This window comes from Pectinophora gossypiella, chromosome 8, assembly GCF_024362695.1.
Source record: "Pectinophora gossypiella chromosome 8, ilPecGoss1.1, whole genome shotgun sequence".
Lineage (NCBI taxonomy): Eukaryota > Metazoa > Arthropoda > Insecta > Lepidoptera > Gelechiidae > Pectinophora > Pectinophora gossypiella.
In genome coordinates, this window is record NC_065411.1 from 2,139,008 (window position 1) to 2,166,590 (window position 27,583).

Genomic DNA, 27,583 nt, shown 5'->3' on the forward strand with positions numbered 1-27,583 from the left:
GTTTGGTTAGGACATTACAGGCTGATCACCTGATTGTCCGAAATAAAACGATCCGTGCTTGGGAAGGCACGTTAAGCCGTCGGTCCCGGTTACTATTTACTGATGTAAGTAAGTAGTCGTTACATGAGCCATGTCAGGGGCCTTTGGCGGCTCAATAGTAACCCTGACACCAGGGTTGATGACGTTGGTACTCCACCTCACAACCCACACGATAGAAGAAATTATTATTTTAGCACTTGTTTTTGGTTATTTTAGTTTTTGATTGGAAGGTCAGATAGTAGTTGTCTAATACAGAAGGTAATCCAAGTTACAAACGATTTCGCAAAATGGACAGTGACAGTGATAAAAATGTATGGAACTGAAATAAGGTAACATGTCAATCCCAACAGATTTACATACCTGACAGTAAGTGACGATGTCGCATAAGATAGAAACATTTACTACTTCTCAACTAGAAAGGGAACACATTCTTGTCTACTGAGTCCTTTATACTTTTTTGCAGAACGTCATATAAAATATCAAAACTGCAGTTTTCCCAAAACTCGTAACTGCATACAGAAATAGAAAAGTCCTTCAATCCGTTCCCTAATTGCTGACTCGAAAAAAATTCGAAAACTGCTGGCAAAAACCGCTTGAAAAATTCACTGAAAAGTTTGAGAGTTCGTAAAATTTTTGCTTTTGATTTTTTATCATTTTTGTCGAGTTCATTTAGGGTTAGAGGATGATGTCATCTTGTTCGGATTTAAGGATCATTCATGGTCATTTGACTTAGTCAATAAGTATAATTATAGGGTTTTGTGAAGTTGAATCCTATATGTTGACAATTTATGACTGTGATGAAATCAATATTTTAGTTTGTCAGTTAATTTTTTTAGCTCTATCTAACCCAATGAGAAATAATAGGCTTGATTTTAAATTCAATAAATTTATGATTAGCGCCTTTTACCTACTTTCTCTGTTAATTACAATGTTTGAGTGGGATGGGTGACCACAAAAAAAAAGTTTTCATCTCGAGCTCCTCCGTGCTTTGGAAGGCACGTTAAGCCGTTGGTCCCGGCTGCATTAGCAGTCGTTAAAAACCATAAATTCGCACTGGGCCCGCGTGATGGTTTAAGGCCCGATCTCCCTATCCATCCATAGGGAAGGCCCGTGCCCCAGCAGTGGACGTTAATGGGCTAATGATGATGATGAGTGACAGACAAATTAGAGGCAAATTTTGTCTTGGTATTTGTATATTTTGGCAAGAATTTATACAAACATGTCTTGTCTCACCTAAAATATGAGCACTGCAAGCAACAAATCGCAAACAATTTCATCCCACCGAATAATACGTCAACATGTTGCAAACCCAAAAATTTCCTCACGAATTCTGCGCCAAAATCGCAAGTGGCTTACACCAGGAGCATTCACGATTCAGCCATTTATCACGGACACAAGTGGGTCACGGCACATGTTCATAGTAAACTATTCTCTCCTATATATTATGAAAATTACACTAAAGATATATCGCGACGTCATATTGGGTAAAAATTCAATTCGTTACAGAATTTATGAAGAAATATAAAACGGTTTCACGAAGAATTTGTGTAAAATGTTTTTTTAATATTCATTTATGTTTGAAATATCACTCTAATCGCGGATTCTAACAATCCGTTTAGTTTCTGATTAAAGTACCAGCGTAATTACCACTGACTACTTACCACCTCACACAGTCTTAAAAACCATCATCAAAATTATGTATGGAACCCATACAACCATTCCTTAATTGTTCCGTCCAAAATTCTACTTACATACGTTTTTATTGCCTATAAACAGATTTATGTTTGTCGTTAAGGCTTTAACTGCTTAAATTATTGAAATTGTTCCTCATATGTGCTTTGGGACTAAAAAAGTTTAGAATGTACCGTGTTGCTTATGATTATGACGTATAAATTGAGAAAGAATTATCAATTTCGGAAACCATAAGGTAAATAAATACTTTTTGGGTAAGCACACGCCGGGCTACCGGGTGAGAGCCTGCAGCGCTCCCCATTTGTCCGGCCAAGTAGTTAATGCCATCTGCGGCAAATTTAAAATAAGTCACGTCAAAAAAAAAAAAAACACGCCGGGCACTCTATACAAAAATCTCATTCTACAGTGTGCCTACTTACACGTGATTGAGAACGAATCACAGTCTGCGCGCTTCTTACTACTTACGGACATTTAGGACTAATATAAGGGGAGCTCGGTGGCGCAGCTGTAAACGCGCTCGGTCTGCGATTGTTGTTGAAGTTAAGCAACTTTCGCAAAGGCCGGTCATAGGATGGGTGACCACAAGAAAAAAAAGTTTTCATCTCGAGCTCCTCCGTGCTTCGGAAGGCACGTTAAGCCGTTGGTCCCGGCAGCATTAGCAGTCGTTAATAACCACCGATCCGCACTGGGCCCGCGTGGTGGTTTAAGGCCCGATCTCCCTATCCATCCATAGGGAAGGCCCGTGCCCCAGCAGAGGGGACGTTAATGGGCAGGTGATGATGATGATGATCATAAGGGGAGCCCGATACGAATTGGTGCGGAGTGGAGAGTTACCTTCCAGTATTACTAACAGCCTCCGTGGTCTATTGTTTAGAGAGTTATGCTCAAAATTTGCAGGAGGTCCTGGTTCGATTCCCGATGGAGACATTGTCGAAATCACTTTGGTGACTGTCCTTTGTTTGGTAAGGACTTTGTAGGCTTGAATCACCTGATTGTGTTTCGGAGGGCACGTTAAGCTCGCGGCTCAACTCTCCTATTATAATTTGTATTTAATTTAATTTTCTTGATCTACTAACCTAGTATATAAGTTTTGTTATTGACAAAATATGAGTCCTAGTAACTTGAATAAAGACATTTATTTAATTTAAGCTGTTGATCCTGGCTGTTAGCCGTAAAAACACCTGCCCCAATCAGTGGTTTAACAACGTGGTGGAATATGCTCCATACCCCTCCGGTTGATTGAGGGGAAGCCTGTGCTTAGCAGTGGGACGTATATAGGCCGTTTATGTTATTATGTATATGGTAAATCTAAAGGAGGAAGAAGAAGATGATTCATTACAATGTGTTTTATAATAACGTTAGTAACAACCGTTAAAAACCGTTGCAAAAGCGGCATATAAAGCGAAAGTTGATGGTAGGGCTGGCAGAGGAAGACCGAGAAGGACTTACGATGATCAAATTGGAGATGTCCTTAGAAAAGGTTCAATACGATCTACTCTGAACCGGCGTGCGTGTATGAAGCGATTGATGAATGTGGAGGAAGCAAGAGAAGTGTGTCAGGATCGAAGCAAACGGAATTCTATAGTCTCTGCTTACCCCGGTGGGAAATAGGCGTGAGTTTATGTATGTATGTATGTTACAACCGTACTTGAATGATGCTGTTATGTTATGTTAGATTAATGTTACGTTATGTTTGTTACAGTGGCCACCCAGATTGCTCCGATGGACGGTGACCATCCTGCTGATTGTAGCTGTCATCTCACCAACCACAGACTCTAGCCGTAAGTAACAATGCCTTTAACAGGGGTTAAAATGGCCACGTCGAAGCAATTCATCTAAGAAAGCAACATTCCAATTTGACATTTGCGCATATAAAAGTAAGTGCGCAATGCAAACAAATGTCAAATAGCAATATTGCTTTCTTAGATGCATTGCTTTGATGTGACCATTTTAACCCCCCAGGAGCTAACAAGTTAACAATGTTACGTCCCGCTAACTGTCACTATAAATACCCTTATACCCCATAATATATCCCACTATGTAGGGTTGGCTGGAAGAGATCTCTTTCAGTGGGCACGTTTTGTTATAAGTTTTCATTGTTTTGCCTTGTTATGTGTACAATAAGGAATATATTAAATTCTGTACTATGATAATTAAAGCACATAATAACGGGTTCTTACCGCGTTTAAATGGAGATATGAGACTCCCGATATTTCGACACTGTTGCAAGTGCCATGATCACGGGATGACTGATGAGATTGGTTACTGAGTTATTTGATTTTTCATTAGTTGGTTGATTGGTCATTAGTTACTATGATCACTGAGGGCTGTATCTGAACGCATGAACGCAGGATATGGCTGGATGTCGATAGCCCAAGATCGTCGAAAGTGGAAAAACATGGAAGAAGCCTACGTCCAAAATTGGATATGAATTTAGGGTGATGTAGATAGATAGACAGATATCTGAACACACCAAAGTGAAGCCATCACGGTGATAGCCTGATAACGATTCTTATGATCTGACGTCGTGGGTTTGCGCCTCAACTTGCGGTTGTCTTATTTTTTTATCGCCCTATTAGAGCCTTCAGCGCCCATTTGTTCGTCCAAGCGTTAATGCCATATCTACAATAAGTAAAAAAAAACCATCATGGTCGCGTTACCAACATAAGTCATGTACCTATTTGACACCATCACATCATACATTGTTTGTTATGTGCTTTAATTACCATCACATCATCATCACCAGCCCATTAACGTCCCCACTGCTGGGGCGTACCCCAGCCCGGGGAAGGCCCGTAGGCCTCCCCTATGGATGGATAGGGAGATCGGGCCTTAAATCACGCGGGCCCAGTGCGGATTGGTGGTTATTAACGACTGCTAATGCACCCGGTACCAACGGCTTAACGTGCCTTCCGAAGCACGGAGGAGCTCGAGATGAAAACTTTTTTTTGTGGTCACCCATCCTATGACCGGCCTTTCCGAAAGTTGCTTAACTTCAACAATTGCAGACCGAGCGCGTTTACCGCTGCGCCACCGAGCTCCTCACTATTTGACACCAGTTTGTTGCAATGTGGTTGGCAAAGTCGCAAACGATTATGAAATCGACAGTGACAGTGATAAAAATGTATTGAGTAAGGTGACATGTCAATTCCATACACTTTTATTACTGTCACTGTACGTTGTCATATTTGTTTGCAACCTTTACAGGTGACTTATCTCCGAAAAATAATGTTACTCATTCTCTCTTTTCTGTTATTTGTGTAGCTACCTAAGTCTCAACTGAAAACATATTTTCCGAAGCCTGCAACACGAAATTTTAGTCACAAATAACCGTTTTAGATAAATCAACATGCAAATTCATCCGGTCTTTTATAAAATCCATAAATCTTGCACGAAAGAATAATATAGATGAGACGAAACATCGACTTAGACCTCATTAATTTGATGGCAGAATTGGGCCAAAAAACTTGATTTTAATTGGTCTATAGTAGCATTCAAATGATTTAGTATTATTGAGTTGCATAATCCGTGCAAGTGTAATAAATTAGATTATTTATTGCTACTAGTTTTAAACAACAGTTTCATTACGATCAAAGTCATTATTGCTTCCTCATTCATTAAAATTAATGGCTTTTAATATGATAGTATATCTTATGGCAATACTTTTCATATGCATTCGTAATGAACCCTTTAATTTTCGTGATCAAACCATCGAAAATTAAAAAAATATATATCGTGCTTTTCGTTCAATACAGAGTGATTATTGAAGTTATTTGCCGTGTAGTGACCTAGTATGTAAATAATAATTATGAAGATGAGATTAAATCGATGCAGAATATTCATATCTTGTTGTGACAAATGAGATGTGAATAACACAAGGTGATGCGCACTTCAGTTTCATGTAATTTATTAATTGATGTCTTATCCCTATTAAGTCAAACATGTCACGACTTGTCACCCCATGTTTTTGAGTCAAATAAATTGCGGAATTATCAGCAATAAATCCTTAGAGCAGTTTGGACACAACATCCAATATGTCACCACGCCTGACTTTGATGTTACGAAAAAAAAATGGCGATTTTTTTTATAACAAAAGCTATGGTTGCTCTAAAAATCAAAAATATTTAAAAGAAGTTGTGGAAAAATTAGCAATCGGACCAAACCTAAATAATACTTATCAAAAGGTTAAAGGGAAACATGATCTTTTTAAAGGAATTATAAAAATAAAACATGTTTTGACTATTAAAAATATTCAATTTCTATTTTTAAAAGTAGGTACAACTTATTTGGACGTAGTACTAAAATAAAACAAAATTATACTCTCCAAATCCTTTTGTTACAATGAATATACGAATAAGGAATAAGTAGGAACTTATTCCTCATTGTACCCTCTGAAAAACAATTGAAACGCTTTCTCAAAATACCTACCCATAACACGTAAAACCTTAACATTATAACAATAAAGGCAATATTCCTCTTCCTTGCACTGAAACAATTTCTACCAATTCGTATTCTCTTAAAACATCTCGACACATCCATACTATTTCCATTCTTAGCAATGTTGCTATTGAGTCCATTTTGAGGTTTAAGGCGGACCCCTATCAGTTACGTAAAAGTGTCCCTTATGAGCGTTTGAATTCAAGATGTACAAGTAATGTTATTGCATGGAACAGATTGGAAAGTAGTGGTTTCAAGTCTGCAACGAAGGAAAATTTACTAGACGATAAAATAAGTAGAACAAAAGACAGACTACTACCGAATGAACGTTAGTTGCAGAGAAATTCGTCTTGGGTGTTTAGTGGGAAGCTAAAGAAGATTTGTTTGTAGTTTATGATAATGAGTTCGTTTAATTGCTCCATCTTTTTCTTTACTTAATTGCCAACGACGAAATTGGCAAGATTTTTTTATTGAAGATAGCTTTGATCTTGACCACAATCTCACTGATGGTAACTGAAGATGTAAATGCTTGTTCACTAGTTTTGAAGGAGAGCAAATAGATAGGGAGAAAGCAGTGAGGCGAGGTACTATGAACTCGGCACACCAAGCACTGTGATTAGCACACATGCACAGTACGACTAAGTGCCCGGACCTCTATTTCCAAGCAAATAAACTTTATTTACATATACATACTTAGTAATAATTGAATTCCAAAATATTTTCACAAAGCAGAAAAATAACACACAACGGTAACACATTAAGAAGCAAAACAATATTATGAATACTCCAGAGCATTGTAATATTTAGGATGATTCTATAAGGAAATCAGTAAACTTACCAAAATATATTGACTAAGTTTGATTTTCTTAGAAACGAAGCAAACCTACGAATAAGTAATAAGTATATATTCGTAGAAGCAAACAAAGTATCACCGAAGGGATAGGCAGAGGTGAATAGTACATACCCTCTCCTCGCCGCTTTGTTTAAGTCCCGTGCAATAAAGGGCGAGCCTATTGCCATTGACCGGGCACAAATCCTGGAACATGATATCAATTATCTAAAAAAAAAACAATAACAAAACACTTTCTTTCCCAACAGAGGTCCGCAGAAGACTACGCAAGCCATCAAAAGTATCCACATCAGTGACATCCAGTGTATCAAGATCCTCAGACCAGGTCATATCAGCAAGCGTGAACAGGCCAAAGATCCGTGGTCGCCCCAGCATAGCCAGTCGCAAGTCGTCTGCAGCTATAGACAATTCAGTTGGTACTGAGGACCATAAGGATAAAGATGGATATAAGGTGAGTAAACATAAATAACCCTTGCGAAATAACCAAACACCTCACTAATACGCAACCCTCTTAACGCGAGGCGTATAGTTATTTCGATTGGGTTATACATAAAATCATTATCTTTGGTTCTATTTCCAAAGCCAATTATGCAGTGTTGCTTATATTTCCAAAGTCAATTATGCGATGTTATTTATATTTCTAAAGACAATTACGCAAAGTTAACTACTATCATCTATTAAAATGGATGTCTAAAAAGCTAAAACATAGCTCTTCATTCAACTTGAGGTAAAATAAATAACTGCAATAGTCGTTAATCTGATCCAGCAGATTACTATCCACTTCAGATTGTTAAGTAGTAGATTTTTCTTACCATTTGGACTTTTAAATCAAACTGTGATTGTGAGAATTTGCCAGTATTCGATACTATGCAAAAAGATTGCATCATTAATAAATATTATCATAAAACTATGCATCCTGCGTCAAAATCTTTTAAGTTAAATTAAAAACAGCTTTTTCTTTTATGTAATTTACTTGGTACCTAGTTGATGAAGAGAAAATAGTGACTCACATCAAATAATCTGGCTTTTCCTGTACTTATGGCAAGTCAACATTTTCCTTTAACACTTACACATGTGCGGAAAGATAGTGGTCCTAGAAACGAACCTTGTGGGACACCGGACACAAAGTTAGTTATCAGCTTCCTTAGTCAACTTTGATTGAATTTTCAACCATATTGCTTTGAGATAAAGGCAACAGGTTTGGTTTGAAGTGACACTGCTTTTGTAGAAGTAAAATGCAACGCGGACGTGGAATAAAGCTTTTAAAAAGATGTTGACCTTCAAAATGCGTTTGCTTAAGGTGAAGTGATGGTTGAAACGGACTTCTGCATGAACATAAAGTTAAATATAGCATTATAGGTACACTATGAAACTGGAAGAATGTACAGATGGTTCAGAAAAATTGATTCAAAATACGTGTGTAACACAAGATAGGAACGTAACAAACAAATGTAACTATTATTTTCATTCAAATCAAAATTACAAGTTTTATTGCAATTAATGAATAAGTACCTACCTATTAATAATTTTTTTTAAATAAGATTAATTAAGCTTTAATCTCAAGAAGATCTACCTCACATATGTATAAAAAATTAGTTTTTGAAAAGTACATTTTATTCGAACAGTTTAATTTTATTATCTCATCTGTATTCCATACTGAAATCAATTTAAGTAAAGAAATCCCTACACTTTATACTAACATTATAATAATAATTATCATTTTAATATTCTCCCTCCCCGCGCGCGCTCTGTGCGCATGTATGCAATAAAGAATATTTGATTTGATCATTACCATAATTTCTACGTCTTTCAGATCGTCTGCTACTACACCAACTGGTCGCAATACCGCACCAAGCTGGGAAAGTTCCTTCCCGAAGACATCCAACCTGACCTTTGTACCCACATCATCTTCGCTTTCGGATGGCTGAAGAAGGGCAAACTCAGCTCCTTTGAGTCCAACGACGAGACTAAGGACGGAAAGACCGGCCTTTACGACAGAATCAACGCGTTAAAGAAGGCTAACCCTAAGCTGAAGACTCTTTTGGCCATTGGTAAGTAAAATGAATATATTTAAATATTTTCCAGTTATTCCAGACAACGGACAATTTGGAATTCCATATTTTTCATGTGGGATTGCCATATCGCCACAATTTCTTTTTTCCTTTATTGTCCCATTGGTAACCATTTTCCTTTTAAGTATTTAGAAATATAATTATGTCACTGGAAAGGCAAAAATTCCATTTCGGGGAAAAGTCGTTTTTTTATCATATTAACTTTTTACCCATTTATCCAATTTATATGACGTCAACGTAAGATTTCAATGTCTTTTTAATTTTCTATACATAATTATATAGTAATACATCATAACATTGACTGCTATTTTACGATATTGGCGCTTACGTATTTTTGCCTTTACGATATCAAGCGTTATTCTACCATTTTACTTTAAAGGCATACAGTCTAGTTGTCAATTCTTATCGTGTGGGTTGTGAGGTGGAATACCAACCTAATCAATCCTGGTGTCATGGTTATTCCTGAGCCGCCAAGGGCCTCTGACATGGCTCATGGTTAGTTGTTAAATGATCTTAATATATAATGCATATTGTTAGGGTAACGTAATTTCCTCGCGCTTTCAAAATTTCCCTTGAACACGCTTAACAATACATAAAGAGCACGTATATAGTAGAACAGATAAACTCAATACACCCACGGCTATCTCTCCTCCATTAAGGGTAGTGGGTATGGAGCATGATCCACCAAGGCATGGATCATACTCCACTAAGCTGCACTATTACGCCATTCTTAAAGCAATATACGTCACTAGCTTTTGCGCGCGACTTCGTCCGCGTGGCGTGTTATAAAATAAAGATCTTTGTGTGTGTGGGAGTGCATGTTAAATTTCAAGCATCTAACTTATGCAGTTTAGATTTTCTTGATACAACATTTTTTTCTCGCTAACTCCCATTTTTTAAAATACAGCCATAACTAAACTTTAAATTTACTAAGGTATGCATGCATGCATGCTAGACTGAAAGCATCTACTCGTATCTTACGCGGTTTAGATTTTTTCATACAAATGTTTTTTTTCCTGCTAACTCCCGTTCCCGTGGGAATTTTGCAATATCCTGTTGCAACTAAGCTTTAAGTTTACTAAGGTACCTGCATGCCAAATTCCAATCGTCTAACTTAAGTGGTTTAGATTTTTCATACAAAAGGATTTTTCCACTAATTCCCGTTCCCGTGAGAATTTCGGGAATTCATTTCTTAGTGCACCTCTACGGTACCTAAGGTACCTGCATGCCAAATTTCAAACGTCTAACTTGAGTGGTTTAGATTTTTCATACAAAAGGATTTTCCCGCTAATTCCCGTTCCCGTGGGATTTCCGGGAATTCCTTTCTTAGTGCACCTCTACGGTACCTAAGCTACGTCCCTTCCACAAGTGCCTACGTTTAGCCGTTAAGGCTTTGCGTTGATATGTCAGTCAGTCAGTTTCTCCTTTTATATAATTTAGATTTAAAAAAGGAATTTCATTAATATACATGATATGCCACGTTTATTGAGTTTTAATTTAAATTAATGAAATGTACTTTGTTCATGAAGCTCTACCGTTCGTTTTCCATTTTAAATGGAAATTTTAATTTTTAACGGATTTCCATAATCTTAACGCGCTTTCTCATTAGTGCAGATAATAATATTATAGATACCTACTGAAGTACGTGCTTTATTTACTACTACTAACGGTATATTCATTCTACGAATTTCATAAAATGTTATTAAATTTTATAACCCGAAAGATATAAATCTAAGGCTTTGCCCAGTCTTTAAAGACTATATCTTACTAGGACACCATGATACTGAGATACGCCTCCACCGGGATTCGATCGTGAGTCGTGAGCCCACCGCTCAACCTCTGGACCATAGAGGCCATATTCTTCTTCTATCGTGTGGGTTGTGAGGTGGAGTCAACCTCATCGACTCTGGTGTCAGGGTTACTATTGAGTCGCCAAAGGCCCCTGACATGGTTCATGTAACGACTACTTACTTACATCAGTAAGTAGTAACCGGGACCAACGGCTTAACGTGTCTTCCGAGGCACGGATCATCTTATTTTCGGACAATCTGGTGATCAGCCAGTAATGTCCTAAGCAAACTAAGAATCACAAAGTGATTTTTGTGATATGCCTCCACCGGGATTCGATCCCGGGACCTTCCGATCGTGAGCCCGCCGCTCAACCTCTGGACCATAAAGGCCATATTAATTAAGCGTTACATATTGAACGTAATCTGTAAGACATGTTCTGCTTACAAAATCCACGTATGAAAGTTCATTAATATTAATTACTATTATTATGAACTCTGATTCACTAATGCGGTAAAGCCACATAAACACGAAATAAATACGACCGTAATTGAAACAAGTAAAGTTCATCATGGTCCAACAGTGAGCAAACAAAAAGCTTAGGAACTCATTCTGGCGTATTCTCTTTGTAAAGTCTACAGCGTATTAATTATACATAGTATAGTATACAGAAAGTTCAGGCTAGCCATACACGAAAACCCGTATCGTATAGAATAAAGAGTAATGCTGCGTATAGAATGGTAACTCTATGGCAAACGGATGATAACTTACGTATTTTTACAATAAATTACCAGAAAATATTTTAAATTTGTCAGAGAACAAATTTAAAGCTCACGTGAAGCTTACTTTATGTAAAAAAGCCTATTATAAGATTAATGATTACCTAAATGATAAAAATGTCTGGTATTGAATGTGTTCCTCTAGTTATTAAATAACTTGTAATGTACCCTCATTGATTTAAAAGATGTGTTGCTGTTGCAGTTTCTTGTCATTTCTTCTCCTCAGCCATAACACCTTGCGAAATGACGTAAATTCAAAAATGTTACATTGACCTTCAACAAGTTTATCCATGATAATTACGTTGAATAAATGATTCTGATTCTGATTCTGATTCTGAGGGCGCGCAACTTTTTAACAACTTACCTTCACATATGTATAAAAAATATCGAATCTTTAAATGATTTTAAACTAACTCAATATATTATAATTAAATATCAACCTTAACTTGATTTTGGAAGGATCGTGATGGGACTGTAATTTAATGTGAAAAAGAAAATTAAGTGTGGTGAGTTGTGAATGTAAAGTAATGCAGTCGAAAACGAATTACCTGCTGTTAACTATGTATTTTCTGTACGAGCGAACATTAGGTAGGTTCATTTAGAAGTATTTTTATGAGTGTTTCTCATTAAGGAAGCAATTTAACAGCCAAATTAGCTTTTATTGCATGAAACCTATCACGTGTACGATAGGCCTAATGCTGTAACACAAGGTATGACGCAGAATGTCGAGTGAATTTCTGTAACCAATAGGTTAGTGATGTTCAACAATTCGTCGATTAAGGTTTACTTTCGATAACCTTTTTTGAATGTTGGTACGATTGGATATTAGTTTTAATTTTAAAATAAAATAAAAATTAGAGATAAGATTACCTGTAGCTGTCTATTTTTTTGTATGTTTCTTTTGTCTGCTTTATTGTGTACAATTTAATAAATATATATATTTTAAATAATACATATTTGTATATAAACTTATTTATATTTTTAATATAAATTACTTAATTGTATATCATTTAACTTTAATATCTATTTAATGATAATAATCATAACTCGTTTTACAAGTGGCTCTTTATTTCGTATAGCTTCACAATATAAATCATTATGGATACTAAAAACAAATTACTTGTAATAAAAAAGGATTCATTTGAAACAACTTTCTAAATACAAGTTTATTGCAGACGTAAATAGTAATATAGGTAATTACCAATAAATAAATAGCTATTCACAATTTATAGTTGGTATCAAATAAATTAATAGTTATGTAATTAATTAATTACAAAGTATCTAATTATTATTAATTAAGCTTTATAATGCTATTAAAATCTAGACGCGTAAATACGAGTAGGTACGCGTTTCTTCTTTGTTTTATTTTTTATTATAAAAAAAGGTTAGATATTAATATGCGCCGATTTGATGCAAGGCTCTTGCATACAAATAATGCAAGAGCCTAATGGAATATTTTAAAATATCATGGCCGACTTAAAAACTCTTTTATTTTTATATAGTTGTCAATCAATTTTAGAATTAAATTTCAGTTGGAGAATAATATGCCAATTTTAAATTCGTATGCCAATTCTTGGCTGAATGTGCTGAGACCGATGACAACACTGTAATATCTTGTAACACGCATCATTCACGAATAAATATTTTTGTATTTTGTATAATACTATTTTAGGTATTCAAAGAAACATAATTCATAATCAATAGTAATTTTGCAGTTTAAGACTAAGCATTAAATTTTGGTAATGTCTTAATAAGAGACATGCCTTTTAGTAAACCAACGTGATAGGTGGTGAGCCGTATCGCCGACATCTACGTATAATGGTCAAGCCAACTGTGTTAGAGAAAACTGCATTCAACACTTTCAAGGGCAGAACGTCTAATGACGTTCCGATTCCAAGGTGTCATACTATCTGTTATGAACCATCAATGACCCATGGTCTCTGCCTTTGAAAGGGTTAAGATAAATTAATAACTCATTGATGCAAATCCGGTACTGGAGTTCAAACCGGCGCGGCGCTCCTCATTTGAGAAGCAAAATCGCTCGCGCGTGAATTTGAGATGTATCTAGTTAAAAAAGTAAAATAATAAATATAAAGTTTTAATAGAAAAATAATTTAAAATTCACTTTAAAAGTAAATATTTTTAACAATCTATCGACAAATCCCATCACTAAAGTATGAACATGAACTGAACTCCCACGCTACAAAGCAACGATTTTCACCTATTTTCAAGGAAAAGCAAAAACCGCTCCCGTTTTCATAACGAATAAAAAAAACTGTTTCGCAATGGCATTATGAGCTGTTGAATAACGAAATCCACATGACTTTTTGCCAGACTAGTTGTGAAAGGTTTCCGGTATGGGTTAATTAAGTATGTCTGTTTATGTGTTTTGAAATGTTTAAGCTAGGTTTAGGGTTGAAGTTTGATTGAAAGGTATCGGGTTTGTCAATAGGTTTAGTTTAGCTATGCAATAATAAGTAAGTAGTCACAATAGGGTCTGTTTTCGTAAGTGGCTGAATTTGGATCTGCATACGAGTTAAAGACTTGAAGTTGATAACGAATATTTATATTTCGTAAATTATTTTTATTATTATTTTTAATAATTTTTCCACTTAAGTAAGTATTCTTATTCTATCGTGTGAGTTATAAGGATGACCTATGTCATCAACCCTGTCGTCAGGATTATTATTGAGTCACCAGAGGCCCCTGACTTATATAACGACTACATATTAACACCAATAAGTCAGTAATATTTAATTATGATTGGTTTATCTGTGTCATGTTTAACAAAACTTACAAGCCCTATATTACAAGAAATTTCCTTGTAAACATTTTCATGTTTATCAAAACTGCACATGTAAATTACGAAACAAGTGAAAATATTTATTTCACATGTATATTTTACAATCTCTCTTCTTTTTTAAATAAGCGTGATTTACACGTACTTGTGAGTAACTTGTAGCTTCTGAACGTGTCGACTTGTAAGTTTTGATAAACACGGCAGTGGTATAATCGAAACCTGAGTTACGAGGGCTCAAAAAATCGGCGAAAGATTTCGAGAAAAGTCTTAGCGAGGGCACTCCTGTACCCCCATGTTTTATTGTTTTTTAAAAGCTTTATTTTAATCCCTAGGTGGCTGGTCGTTCGGTACCCAGAAATTCAAGGAAATGTCGGCGTCCCGCTACGCAAGACAGACGTTCATCTACTCAGCCATCCCTTACCTTCGCGACAGAAACTTCGATGGACTCGATGTCGACTGGGAGTACCCCAAGGGAGGCGATGACAAGAAGAATTACGTCCTCCTGTTGAAAGGTAAGTGGGGATTGACAGGGCTTTGTGGGAGGGTGAATGCGGACAGACTAGGGATTTGATTGTTCCTGAGTGGATCATTTTTTTAATAATAAAATCGTTATCCCGGTGGTCTAAAAGAAAGCTTGGTCTACCGCGGTAACGGCCTCTGTGGTCGAGTGTTTGAGCGTCGCGCTCACGATCCCGGTGACAAAAATCACTTTGTGATCCGAAAGTAACATAATCCGTGCTTCGGAAAGCACGTTAAGCCATTGGTCTCGGTTACTACTTACTGATGTAAGTGAGTAAGCGTTACATGAGCTAGGAAGAAGATGAGTAAGATTTTCATTTTCTTTTTGAGGTTCGTAACCCTAAAAAACAAATGCGGCAGATTTTTCCGTAAAAATGCAGTTAGTAAATATAAAAAAGCTTGTCTTGAAAAAATATTTTTAGCCACATTTCAAGAAGACGTTTTCTACTAAGAAATACCGCCGGGTTTCTCTTAGAAATGTGGCGTTGGTACCAGGATCACATAAAGTGTTGGACGTGAATGCAATATTCCACCGTCTCATAAGAAGGGGAGACAAGATAGTCCAACTTGAGACGTGTTGAAAATTGAACTCGCATTCCGAACAGTAATGTGCAGTTCCCGGGAATTTTCCCGTTGTAAAAATTGCAAAGAGCAAACCCATCAAAGGTGCACGACCTCCGTGGTCCAGTGGTTGAGCGTTGGCCTCACGATCCGGAGGTCCAGGGTTCGATTCCCGGTGGGGACATATCACAAAAACTGACTTTGTGGTCCCTAGTTTGGTTAGGACATTACTGTCTGATCACCAGATTATCCGAAAGTAAGATGATCCGTGTTTCGGAAGGCACGTTAAGCCGTTGGTCCCGGTTACTACTTACTGATGTAAGTATGTAGTCGTTACATGAGCCATGTCAGGGGCCTTTGGCGGCTCAATAATAACCCTGACACCAGGGTTGATGAGGTTGGTACTCCACCTCACAACCCACACGATAGAAGAAGAATCAAAGGTACAAAAAAAAACTGGACTGACAGGGTAGACTTCTAGCCGCCATTTGCCACTACCGAACATGACTCAAATATTAAAGACACTGACAGCTTTTCTTTTTCAAATTATTCATTCTTGTACTCTGATCTTATTTGTCTAAAGGTTAGTAAGTAATAACTAATAGGACTAATGTTATGGGCGATAGGCTGATCCCTTATCACCATAAGGTTCATCGTAGGTATATTAATATGTGGAAACTTGTTTGTAACGGTATAGATTTCTGTTATGTTGCAAATGTAATAAATGAATAATAAATAAATAAATAAATATCCAGCTTACGACATCGTATCAAGTTAAGTCTTTGATTACTTGTGGCTCTGCCCACCCCATTAGGGATTACGGACGTGAGTTTATGTATGTATGTATGTAGTAAGTAATAAAGCTCTTTTTACATAGGTATTGCTCCTTTTGACTACCTGTTGTTTTTTTGTTTTTTGACGTGACTTATTGTAGATTTGCCGCAGATGGCATTAACTATTTGGCCGGACAAATGGGGAGCGCTGAAGGCTCTCACCCGGTACAACGTTTAAGACAACAGGCCTGAGGGTGCCCAGTTGGGCGCGAACCTCGGCTCAGGGCGTCGTCTGAGAGGAAAAATATTTGAAAGAATTAATCGACCCAAGTGAGTCGATAGCGATAAGCGCTGAATAAGGGAAATCGTCGACCACGCCGGCGGGGTCGGTATCGGGGATGGGGGAAAACCGTTTTTCTGTCAAGGCACTTTTTCTTGGGAAGTTAAAATTAAAATCTAATACTAACGTCTGCGGTCCCTTCAAGCTGTCAAAAAATCAAGCTTCCAAAACATACGGCCATTTTGAATTTTATTTTCATACATTTCGTAGGGAAAATTAACGTAACCTAACAAAAATCATGACCAGGTAAATATCATGACATAAAATCATGAAAGGCGAGAAGGAAATGAAAAATAAGTCACGTCAAAAAAAAAAACAAAAACGGTTTACACAAGGTTTCCAACCATCAAACGCTACACTGTAAGCTCATACTCATCTGATTCCAATCAAGAATACAGAAACAGAATTCTAAAACTACAGTACGCTCAACATGCAATCCAAATCCCCCTTTCATAGTCCCCCATCCGTCTAGTTAAGCCCCAACGTTTTCTATCTCTGAGAGTCAGTTTGAGTGGCCCGTGAGAGCGCAATATCTGTGGTGGATCGGCCAAATATTGGCAAATATCGGAACCCACTCACAACCAGGTGCATTGCTGTGTAGAACTAGATACCGATAGAGCAGGCTTGTTAAGGTTACAAACACTTAAAGCCACGCTTTTATACCTCTACGAAGTTGCAGCATAACTTGGGAGCTTCTTCTTCTTCTGCTGCATTTAATAATATTGCTACCTATTTATTATACACGGTGTTAGTGACATCGTCACGAATACTGAGGGGGATGATTCAGACCATGATTCTGAGTTAATATCAAGTGTAGTTTTCCGTCGAAAAAATCATGGTTTTTTTAGTTTTTTAAATTATTTTCAATTCTAAACTTTTTATTAGAAAATTCCTGTTTATATTAACTCAGAATAATGAGCTGAATCGTGCTTCTGAGTATTTGTTACGAAAGTAGCCATACAAGTACGTATGGTTGTTAGTGACGATTGGATGGGATGATTCAGACCATGATTCTGAGTTGAAATCAAGTGGAATTTACTGTCGGAATTTTCATGAAATTTATTGTATTTTTTTTATTATTTTCAGTTCCGTACTTTTGATATCAACTCAGAATCATAGTCTAAATCAGCCCTCAAAGTTTTCATCACTAACTCCCTGTACCTGTGTTTGTGTTAGGCGGAAGGCAAGAGGGAAACCACTGGCCTATTTTTTCCTAAAATGTAGCATGGCCTGAGGGTGCCCAGTTGGGCGCGAACCTCGGCTCAGGGCGTCGTCTGAGAGGAAAAATATTTGAAAGAATTAATCGACCCTAGTGGGTCGATAGCGATAAGCGCTGAATGAGGGAAATCGTCGACCACGCCGGCGCGGCGGGGTCGGTATCGGGGATGGGGGAAAACCGTTTTTCTGTCAAGGCACTACACTGACCAAAGCGTAGCTCTTAAATTAATAATGATGATTTTGTTATAATGCGCAAATGTCAAATCACAATGTTGTTTTTTAGATGTGATGCTTCGATGTGGCCTTTGAACCCTCACTCAATAGACAATTGCTTCTTAAACGGAGAGCGAGGTTCGACTCCCTTTTTTTTTTTTTTTTTTTTTTGACGTGACTTATTGTAGATTTGCCGCAGATGGCATTAACTACTTGGCCGGACAAATGGGGAGCGCTGAAGGCTCTCACCCGGTACAACGTTTAAGACAACAGGCCTGAGGGTGCCCAGTTGGGCGCGAACCTCGGCTCAGGGCGTCGTCTGAGAGGAAAAATATTTGAAAGAATTAATCGACCCTAGTGGGTCGATAGCGATAAGCGCTGAATGAGGGAAATCGTCGACCACGCCGGCGGGGTCGGTATCGGGGTCCTGAAGTGTTTGGTGTCGCGAGCTGATTGGCTGCCTCTATGGCTAGGGTAATCGGGTCGTCGGGATCGTATATTACGTCCTTCGGACGCCGATACTTTTCAGTACCGTCCCTAAGCGGGATGTATTCGGAAGCCGCAACTACCAGGGGATTTGGGTGGTGCGGAGCAGAATCGAAAAAACGTTTGGAAGCTAATTTGAGCCATTGGGCAATGGTTGGCAGACCTAGGTCAATGTGCAGATTTTCATTGCGAAGGAACCACGGAGCTCCCGTGGCTTTCCGCATGAAACGATTTTGTATTACCTGTAGACGGTGAATTTGAGAGGGGCTCGCGTGAGCGAAAACTACCCCTGCATAGGTCATGATCGGACGGATGCAAGTCGTGTAGATTTTCACCTTATTCCTAAGGGACAATTTACTTCGCTTGTTAAGGAGACAATGAAGACGGCCCATTACAAACGCGGCGCGATCGCGCACTCGTTTGATATGGGCCTTGAAAGTAAGACGTCTATCTAAGACTACGCCGAGATATTTGACTTGCTCCTCCCAAGGGATCGGCTTGCCAAACATCGTAATGACTTTAAGTTGACGGCGTGACCGTGGCGTGTTATAATAGCCCTTTGAAAAGTACACCGCTGCACTTTTCTCCGGGTTTACCTCGATTCTCCATTTGCGAAACCACTTGCCCAAGGCATTGGCCGCGCGTTGGAGGATTCCGGTCATCATAACTCGACCACGGCACGAAGAATAGATGGCTGTATCATCCGCAAATAAAGCTAATTCGGTATTAGGGGATTTGGGAATGTCACTAGTATATAATGAAAATAGTAAAGGGGAGAGGACGGAGCCTTGTGGGACTCCGGCATGTATCGGGTGCGGTGACGAGAGCGTCCCCTCCACGCGGTAGCGAAAGGTTCGATTTGAGAGGAAGTCTCGTATGATGTGCACGAGACGGTCTGGCACTCCCAGTGAATAAAGCTTGTAGATCAAGCCGTTGTGCCAGACTTTGTCGAACGCTTTCGCCACATCGAAGGGTTCGACTCCCAGTACTGGAATTGCACCAATGAATTGTCATCTTAAGTGTACTTTTCACTAAGGATATTTTCACACGACACCCCGCACCGACTGATGATTTACATTATTTTATTTAATAATTTAGAACAGAATCGAATTGAGTTTATTTTCAATAAACCAACAAAAATGTCCAAATGATCAACTAGGTACAATTATCAACAAAAGTCACAAATTATTTAGTTAACACCTATTTTAAATAAATTTCCCGTCTAGAAATGAATTTGATAAAAATATTTAAACGTTAGAAAAAATAAAAAACTAGACATTTCAATCATTGATGTATTTTATCTTATCGACTTACAATTCATTTTGACTACTCATGTTATTAAGAATTAAGAATAATTTAAGAAATCCGATTTCAAGGTAAGGATTCCAGAACATTTCAGTCTTTAACGCAAAGTCAAAGTTAAACCATTCACGGCATTACAAAACCTCTAAGCATTTCATCCGAAATTGCTGAAAATGCCAGTTCTATCCCTTCACTAGTGCCGTGCCCTATCAAAATACAATCTATCGATATACCGATGTCGATAGTCTATGTCGCCGGCCAACCGCCATGCTTCGCTGCACCTGCCGCCAACCAGTGTTGCCAAATGAAATATCGACATTTTGCTGATAAAATTTTAATGGCCGCCCGATTTTGTTGAAATAATCGTGTTAAAAGTTTATCAAGTGCTTCTGACGTAAATGATAATAGACTTTTAAAGCGTTTTGGACTAAATTGACGATAATAACTTGTAAAACAAACTTTATCCTGCAAAATCGCTTGACTTATAATTCGTGTAACATAATAATATTTAACTAGACCTCTTAGTGGCCACATAAAACACATACAATTCTTCTTCTTCTCTCGTGAGGGTTGTGAGGTGGATTACCAACCTCATCAACCCTGATGTCAGGATTACCATTAAGCCGCCAAAGGCCCCTGGCATCATGACTCATGTAACGACTACTTACTTACATCAGTAAGTAGTAACCTACACCAACGGCTTAACGTGCCTTCCGAAGCACGGATTATCTTACTTTCGGACTATCAGGTGATCAGCCTGTAATGTCCTAACCAAAATAGGGATCACAATGTATTTTTTGTAATATTTCCCCACCGGGATTCGAACTAAGGACCTCCAGATCGTGAGCCTAACGCTCAACCACTGGTCCACGTTACATTTAATGGGTGGCCAACTAATCGAAGAAAACTGTATTTTGCTAGGGCCACCCCTGATCAAGAACTTGCGTTAATGTAAGTATGTTTTGTTTTGTTTCTTCCATTATTTTTCTCCATACATTCGAGTATTGACTCGGCTAACGTTTCTGTTTTACCGATATCGGTACATTTCGTTACTAAAGAGACAGTTTCCAATTGTAAAAGTGTCTCTAAAACTATCCCCAGAACGATTTTGTTGCAGAACAAGGATTTCCTGTACCCACTGACACCGGTTTCTGTCTGTAAGCTTAATTCATATTCAATAGGCTAGTCAACTAGTCAAATCAGTTACTTTTTATTCAGTTTTTTCAAATTTATGAAACAAATAAAAGAGAAGGTACAGGTCATGTCAGGAGGTGAAGGATTTGGCGGGGAGAAGAGAGGAATGGCGATTACTCCACCGACAAGAGCGCAGCTCTTAAATAAAGAGAGACTCAAGGTCAAATCACGAAATTATTATGGAATTTGTATGAAAAGCACTGTGACGTCATAGAAAAATGTGATAAAATGTCGGACTTATTATTGTGTTTTTCTTGAAATTCATAAATAAATTATGAATATTTCATCATAATGTCTTTATTTAGTAATAATCAGAATTTTATCAATTTACACGACCAGACTAAGTATGTTTTGTTTAGATAAGCCTTGCGTATTTTTTCTTTCATGTGAGTTGTGAAACCAATATTCGACTTCCTCAACCTTGCCAGGGTTACTATTGAGCCGTCAAAGGCCCCTGACATGGCTTATTGTAACGACTACGTACTTACTTAAGTAAATACATAGTAGCCGGGACCGACTGCCTAACGTGCCTTCCGCGAAGCACGGTTCGTAGGTTTTATTATTTTTATGATTTTGTTTTTTTTGTTAATGATTTTTGATCTTGGTTTTCTTTTGGTTTTTTATTGCTTTTTTTCTGTATATTGATTTCCCTGTGGTTTTTGTCCTGTGTTGAATGTAATGTACCTGTCTGTCTGTGTCTGTGGTGTTCGAAAGTAACAATGCTTCTTTCTTTCTTTATTTTACTTTTGAACAAAATGCCCTAACTAAACTAGGGATCACAAGGTTTGATATCCCCACCGGGGTTCGAACCTGAGGGACCTGCGGATCGCTTAACCACTCGACACATAGGAACCGTTTTGTTTCAATTAAAACATGAAATAGAGTAATTTTGCGCAGTGTTTCAAATTAAACGCCTATAATTGTATGTCTTGCATGTTTTAGTTAGCTGTGTTCATCAAATAAAGTAATTTTGTTCTCTGTTCCAGTGTAAATGTACAGGGTAAATAAGTAAGAGGTTCACGGAAGTGGTAAATTGCTATGAACGTTGAACTAGGCGCTGTAGTTGAGGCTTTTATAAGCGGAGATAGAGTTTGTAACTCTGATTTTAAAGTTTGTGACGTTCGATTGTACAATTCGACATGGGAATTACGTAGGTACGTAAAATGACAACTATTTCAAATGGGAACGAAAAATAATAATAATTATAAACGTTTATTTTTTGTAAACAGTATGTGATGTTAGAAAAACACTACGTCGAATTACAAAATAGATTGTTGGCAGAATCAAACTATCTTAAATTAATATAAAGGTAGCTTACAGTTTAGCTACAGTCACGTCTTAACACGTTCCGGAAAAAACGTCAAAAGACGGCCATGCAAATCGTGTTTGATATGTCACAAAGTCTGTAGGCTTTGAGCTTGAATATATGCCACACAGTTAAGGGACAGGAAATTAAAAGGAAAATGTGATAGAATGACGAATTAATGTAGTATAGTGAGATTATTGGAACCGAGTAGTCTCACTTCGAAAGGTTTTACAATAAAAAAATTGTGATAAAAGTATAGTAATTTGTCTGATTTTAGCCTCTCGTGTCTTCGCGTTCTGTCCCGCAACAAGATTGATAATAATAATATGATGTTTCGGGCGCTGACTTCACCCCTTATAGGTCTTCTCTTTAGTCTTAATTGTCCGTAAGCGCGCGCGCGTACTGACTGTCTTGCCCGTTCTTATGCGTTACGTGACACACGGTAAAAATGATTTTTTTATGACCGAAATTTTCAGTGTGAAAATATTCTGCAAAAGTCTCTTCCTCGTAGCCTGTAAAGTAAAATATCATTAGTGCAAAACAGAGCGAGTGTTGACTGAGCACACAGAGCTTCATTAGCTGCCATCAACGACGGATGTGTCGTAGGTTGTGCCTGTATGAACAAGCAGTGCCTTTACGGAACATGTACTGCCTCTACCTATGCTTTTATAACCTACCTGCCTTAACAAAGTTTCGAATTTACTTGAACTTACCTCATTTTAAAGTGTTCGGCTAGTACTGGATAATTCATCATCATCAGCCCATTAACGTCCCCACTGCTGGGGCACGGGCCTTCCCTATGGATAGATAGGGAGATCGGGCCTTAAACCATCACGCGGGCCCAGTGCGGATTTATGGTTATTAACGACTGCTAATGCAGCCGGGAGCAAGTGGATGATTCAATGGAAATAATTCCTTCGCGTTCGTAGATGCAGAATATATACGTATGCTTGTATGTGTATAAGAACACGCCTATTTCACGTTGGGGTAGGCAGAGACCAAGAAAGAGGAAGAAGAGAGAGAAAGTGATATGTCCTCGTAATCCTGAGACATTCATTTCTTCCACCCTCAACAAAGACTTCATACATATTGTTTTTATTACATTCGTCTAATCTTCTATCGTGTGGGTTGTGAGGTGGATTACCAACCACATCAAACTTGTTGTCAGGGTCACTATTGAGTCGCCAATGGCCCCTAACATGACTCATATAACGACTACGTACTTACATCAGTAAGTAATAACCGGGACCAACGGCTTAACGTGCCTTCTGAAGCACATTACATTACTAAAGTTTATTTTGTGTGTGTATTAAGCTGTAAAATAGATACAACGTCCTGTTATTATAAATCATAAACGTCCATAATCAGTTTAAATTACGTAGTCATACCAAATGACGAGCAACAAAGCAATAACTAAATAACCAAGAATTTGAATGTTCAGTCCATCACGGAATATTACGAAAGGTCGAGTTATGAACCCAAAGCAAGCTCGTTTTTGATGTCTAAGCACCAATGAGGCGCGTTCTAAGTTGTTTCGTGACGGGAAAACTGTGACGCAACTTAACTTGTTTAGTATTTTGATGAAATACTTAGATCTAGAGTCCTTGCGAACTTAATGCAGTGTGAATCCTAATCTTTGTGGTAAATAAAATAGACTTTTAGATTGGCAGTTATTGTAGCTTCACTTTGCAAAAAAAAAATATATTCGCATGAATTTTAATTCGTATAAGTTTTAATAATTCAATTAATTTAATTTTAATTTTAAATACACATCTGTGTTGTTTCTTAACAAGTCATTTGAAAAACTAAAAATAAAATAAAATTAGAAATTAGACACACAAAACACACACAAACACACATAATTGTGTACGTAATGTAGTAAAATTATATCCCAATTGGGGTAGTCAGAGGTACCACCATCCATCGCAAGATGAACTAAGTGCCCACACCTCATCGTACTTTCTGTTAGACCAACGTGATAGGTGGCGAGCCGCATCGCCGTCTGTAATGGTCGAGCCAACTGTGTTAGTGAAAACTGGACTTAAGATACATTAGTAACTCTTAGTAAGATCGGTATCGGGGTTTGGTTAACATAAAAATATATATCCTTTATTCAAATTAAGAAAAAAAGATTTTGGATATGAATCCACTCTTAACAACCGTCTGAACTGTACGCAACTTTGACGGTAAAACCACTTGTTTGAAACGCATAATATGGTTGACTGAGAACTCAAAACAATGTCAATAGTACTCCACATTTGTCTTGAGAACCTTAATTATGCCTTTTGAGGGTCCTTGAAGGTTTGTAGTGCAAGACGATTCTTGGATTTAAATCGCTTTGTAACAGTTGATTTTCGTGTTTTTTTTCGGGTGAAGATTGTCATTTATTCTTTGTTTATTTTCTTTCAAAAAGTGATATTGATACTTACTTATCAAGTTACATAAGCTCACAGTACTCGGAGGTTAGGGTGTTAGTGCTTCCGTAAATTATAAAGTAAAGTTTTGTACTATCAAGCCTATTTGGTTTGGACCTTTTTTTGACGTGACTTATTGCAGATTTGCCGCAGAAGGCATTAACTACTTGGCCGGACAAATGGGGAGCGCTGAAGGCTCTCACTTGGTACAACGTTTAAGACAACAGGCCTGATGGTGCCCAGTTGGGCGCGAACCTCGGCTCAGGGCGTCGTCTTGCGTCGTCTGAGAGGGAAAATAATTGAAAGAATTAATCGACCCTGGGGGGTCGATAGCAATAAGTGCTGATTGAGGGAAATCGTCGACCACGCCGGTGGGGTCGGTATTGGGGTCCTGAAGTGTTTGGTGTCGCGAGCTGATTGGCTGCCTCTATGGCTAGAGTAATCGGGTCATCGGGATCGTATATTACGTGCTTCGGACGCCTATACTTTTCTGGTTTGGACCGTGCGCCCATTATTCCGAGAGCTTTCCTTTTGCGTACATAAAATCACACCTATTTCCCATTAGGGTAGGTATTCTCTTACTACGATCCTGATCCTCACTCCTCGCCAGCTTATAGGTATTGAACCTATTGTCGTTAATATACGTAACAAAGAAGGAAAACATCGTGAGGAAACCCACATTCCCGAGAAAAGCATTTTCGGAGGTATGTATGTGACCTAACCTATTCGCGGGTTGGAAGGTCAGACAGGCAGTCAATTCTGTAAAAAAAACCGGACCTGTCAACTCTTCAGGTTAGGTAAGCGGACCCTGTGTAAAACGGGATAATGCCAGGGAGATGATTATGATGATACGTTACAAAGAAGGAAATCGTTAATTTAATGGAAAGTTACAATTTCTTACCATTATGATAACTTGTAATTATACTTTTAAGAATTACATGGTTTCTAAGATATTATACAAGGTAAACAAGCTTTCTCTGTTTCAAGGCTAACCTAGATATGAACTTGAAGTTGGTGTAACTTTAGTATAATTTATAGTACGGTCCACTGTTGTGATTATAACTTCAGCAGGCTTATCTACTTGTATTTTGATGGAAATTCTGACTTTTACGTACCTATATTATGAAAAAAGTATAAATGTGTGTGGTATACTTTAATTATCTGCAAGTAACCTGGCCATGTTCAGCTGTATCATGTTTTTTGAAATCGACTAAAATTGATGGCCACCGTAAATAATAATGGACCATGCAATATGACTGATTCATGCAAACCTTATTTTAAGAAGTTAAATATTTTTACTCTGACATGTCTATACATTTATGAATGTTCTATGTTTGCTAAAACGAATCCAGGTCTATTTAAATTTCATACTAGGTTGAGATTACAAAATAGAATGATGTTAACAAAAAATAAAACTGCAATGTTCCATAAGAGTTGTTATTGTAGAATTCCACACATTTACAATAAATTACCAACATCATTGCGAAACTGTAATAATTTAAATGAATTTAAAAATAAACATCGCAAATTTTTTATCGACAAATCATATTACAAGCTGGACGAATATTTCAATGGCAACATTTCATAATCCGATAAGTAGTTCTATTTTTATTTTTAATTTGTATTATTTAATATTATAAATATAATAATAACTTAAATATTGTATGCCCTTGCGGCGGGACATAGCCGGACTTAATGTAAAATGTTTAAGATGTATAATGTAGGTACTTATGATCCACAATAAAAAATATCTTATGAACTGGAAACTTGATAATATTATAATAGTTCAGAGATTATGGACTTCGGACGGGGGACGGGGGGGAACATCCAGAGGAAATCCACGTGCCTAAGAAATGCGTTTCGGAGGCATGTGACCTATCCTGCGTTAGGCTGGTTATCCTTACGCGCTTTGGAAGATCAGATAGACAGTCGCTTCTGTAATAAACCGAACTTGTCAAATCTTGTGATTAGCTACTTACTTACATCAGTAAGTAGTAACTGGGATCAACGGCTTAACGTGCCTTCCGAAGCACGAATCATCTTTACTTTCGGAGAATCTGGTGATCAGCCAATACTGTCCTAACCAAACTAGGGACTACAAAGTAATTTTTGTGATATGTCCCCGTCGGGGAGATTACGTTTTCGATTTTGATTTTTTTTTCAATTTTTTTTTTAGATGATTATGATTTCATGTAACCAAAGATTGAAATAACAGATTTGAGCCATCTAAAGTAACTTTCGTCCCATGTTTGTCACAGCATCATTACTGAGGAGTCACATACACACACACGTATATTGACGGTACCCTAATGAGCCATGGAGGAGAAATTTACTGAGTACTTAACGAGGTTGTAATAACGCCTAGTTGATGTTAGTTTCCATCTAAAGTGAGCCCAAACATTGCGAGTTGCTTCGAAATTTTGCACGAGGATACAGACTGGAAGTAGAAAAAAAGAAATAAAGAGTTCATAAGTTTTTAAGATATTCTTAAAAATTACGCATTCAAGAAAGACTTGAAAGGCTTGTCTAGAAATAAAAGTCTACACCACCCGATAATTAGTATCAGTCAACAAATATAATAATAATAATAATAAAATTATATTAAAAATAAATAAAAATAATAATAAATAAATAAAAATATTAATAAATAAAAATGATAATAAATAAATTTAAAACTGATTTCGATTTGATCTCAAACATAAAAAATAAATCTATCTATTTATCTATCTACTCAGCCTGTATCCACCCACTGCTGGGTATAGGTCTTTCTCTTTCACGCCATCCTTTCCTGTGCAAATCT

General features: G+C 37.5%; 1 protein-coding gene across 1 annotated transcript in view; it reads left to right on the forward strand.

Annotated features, from left to right (window-relative positions):
• Positions 1–27,583, forward strand: part of LOC126368858 (probable chitinase 10) — a 149,649-nt gene that overhangs the window by 90,102 nt on the left and 31,964 nt on the right. Inside the window, exons 2-5 of the mRNA XM_050013052.1 lie at positions 3,434–3,512; positions 7,267–7,469; positions 8,832–9,069; positions 14,790–14,969. Coding sequence (XP_049869009.1) covers positions 3,434–3,512; positions 7,267–7,469; positions 8,832–9,069; positions 14,790–14,969 — 700 coding nt within the window. The remainder of the gene's footprint in view (positions 1–3,433; positions 3,513–7,266; positions 7,470–8,831; positions 9,070–14,789; positions 14,970–27,583) is intronic.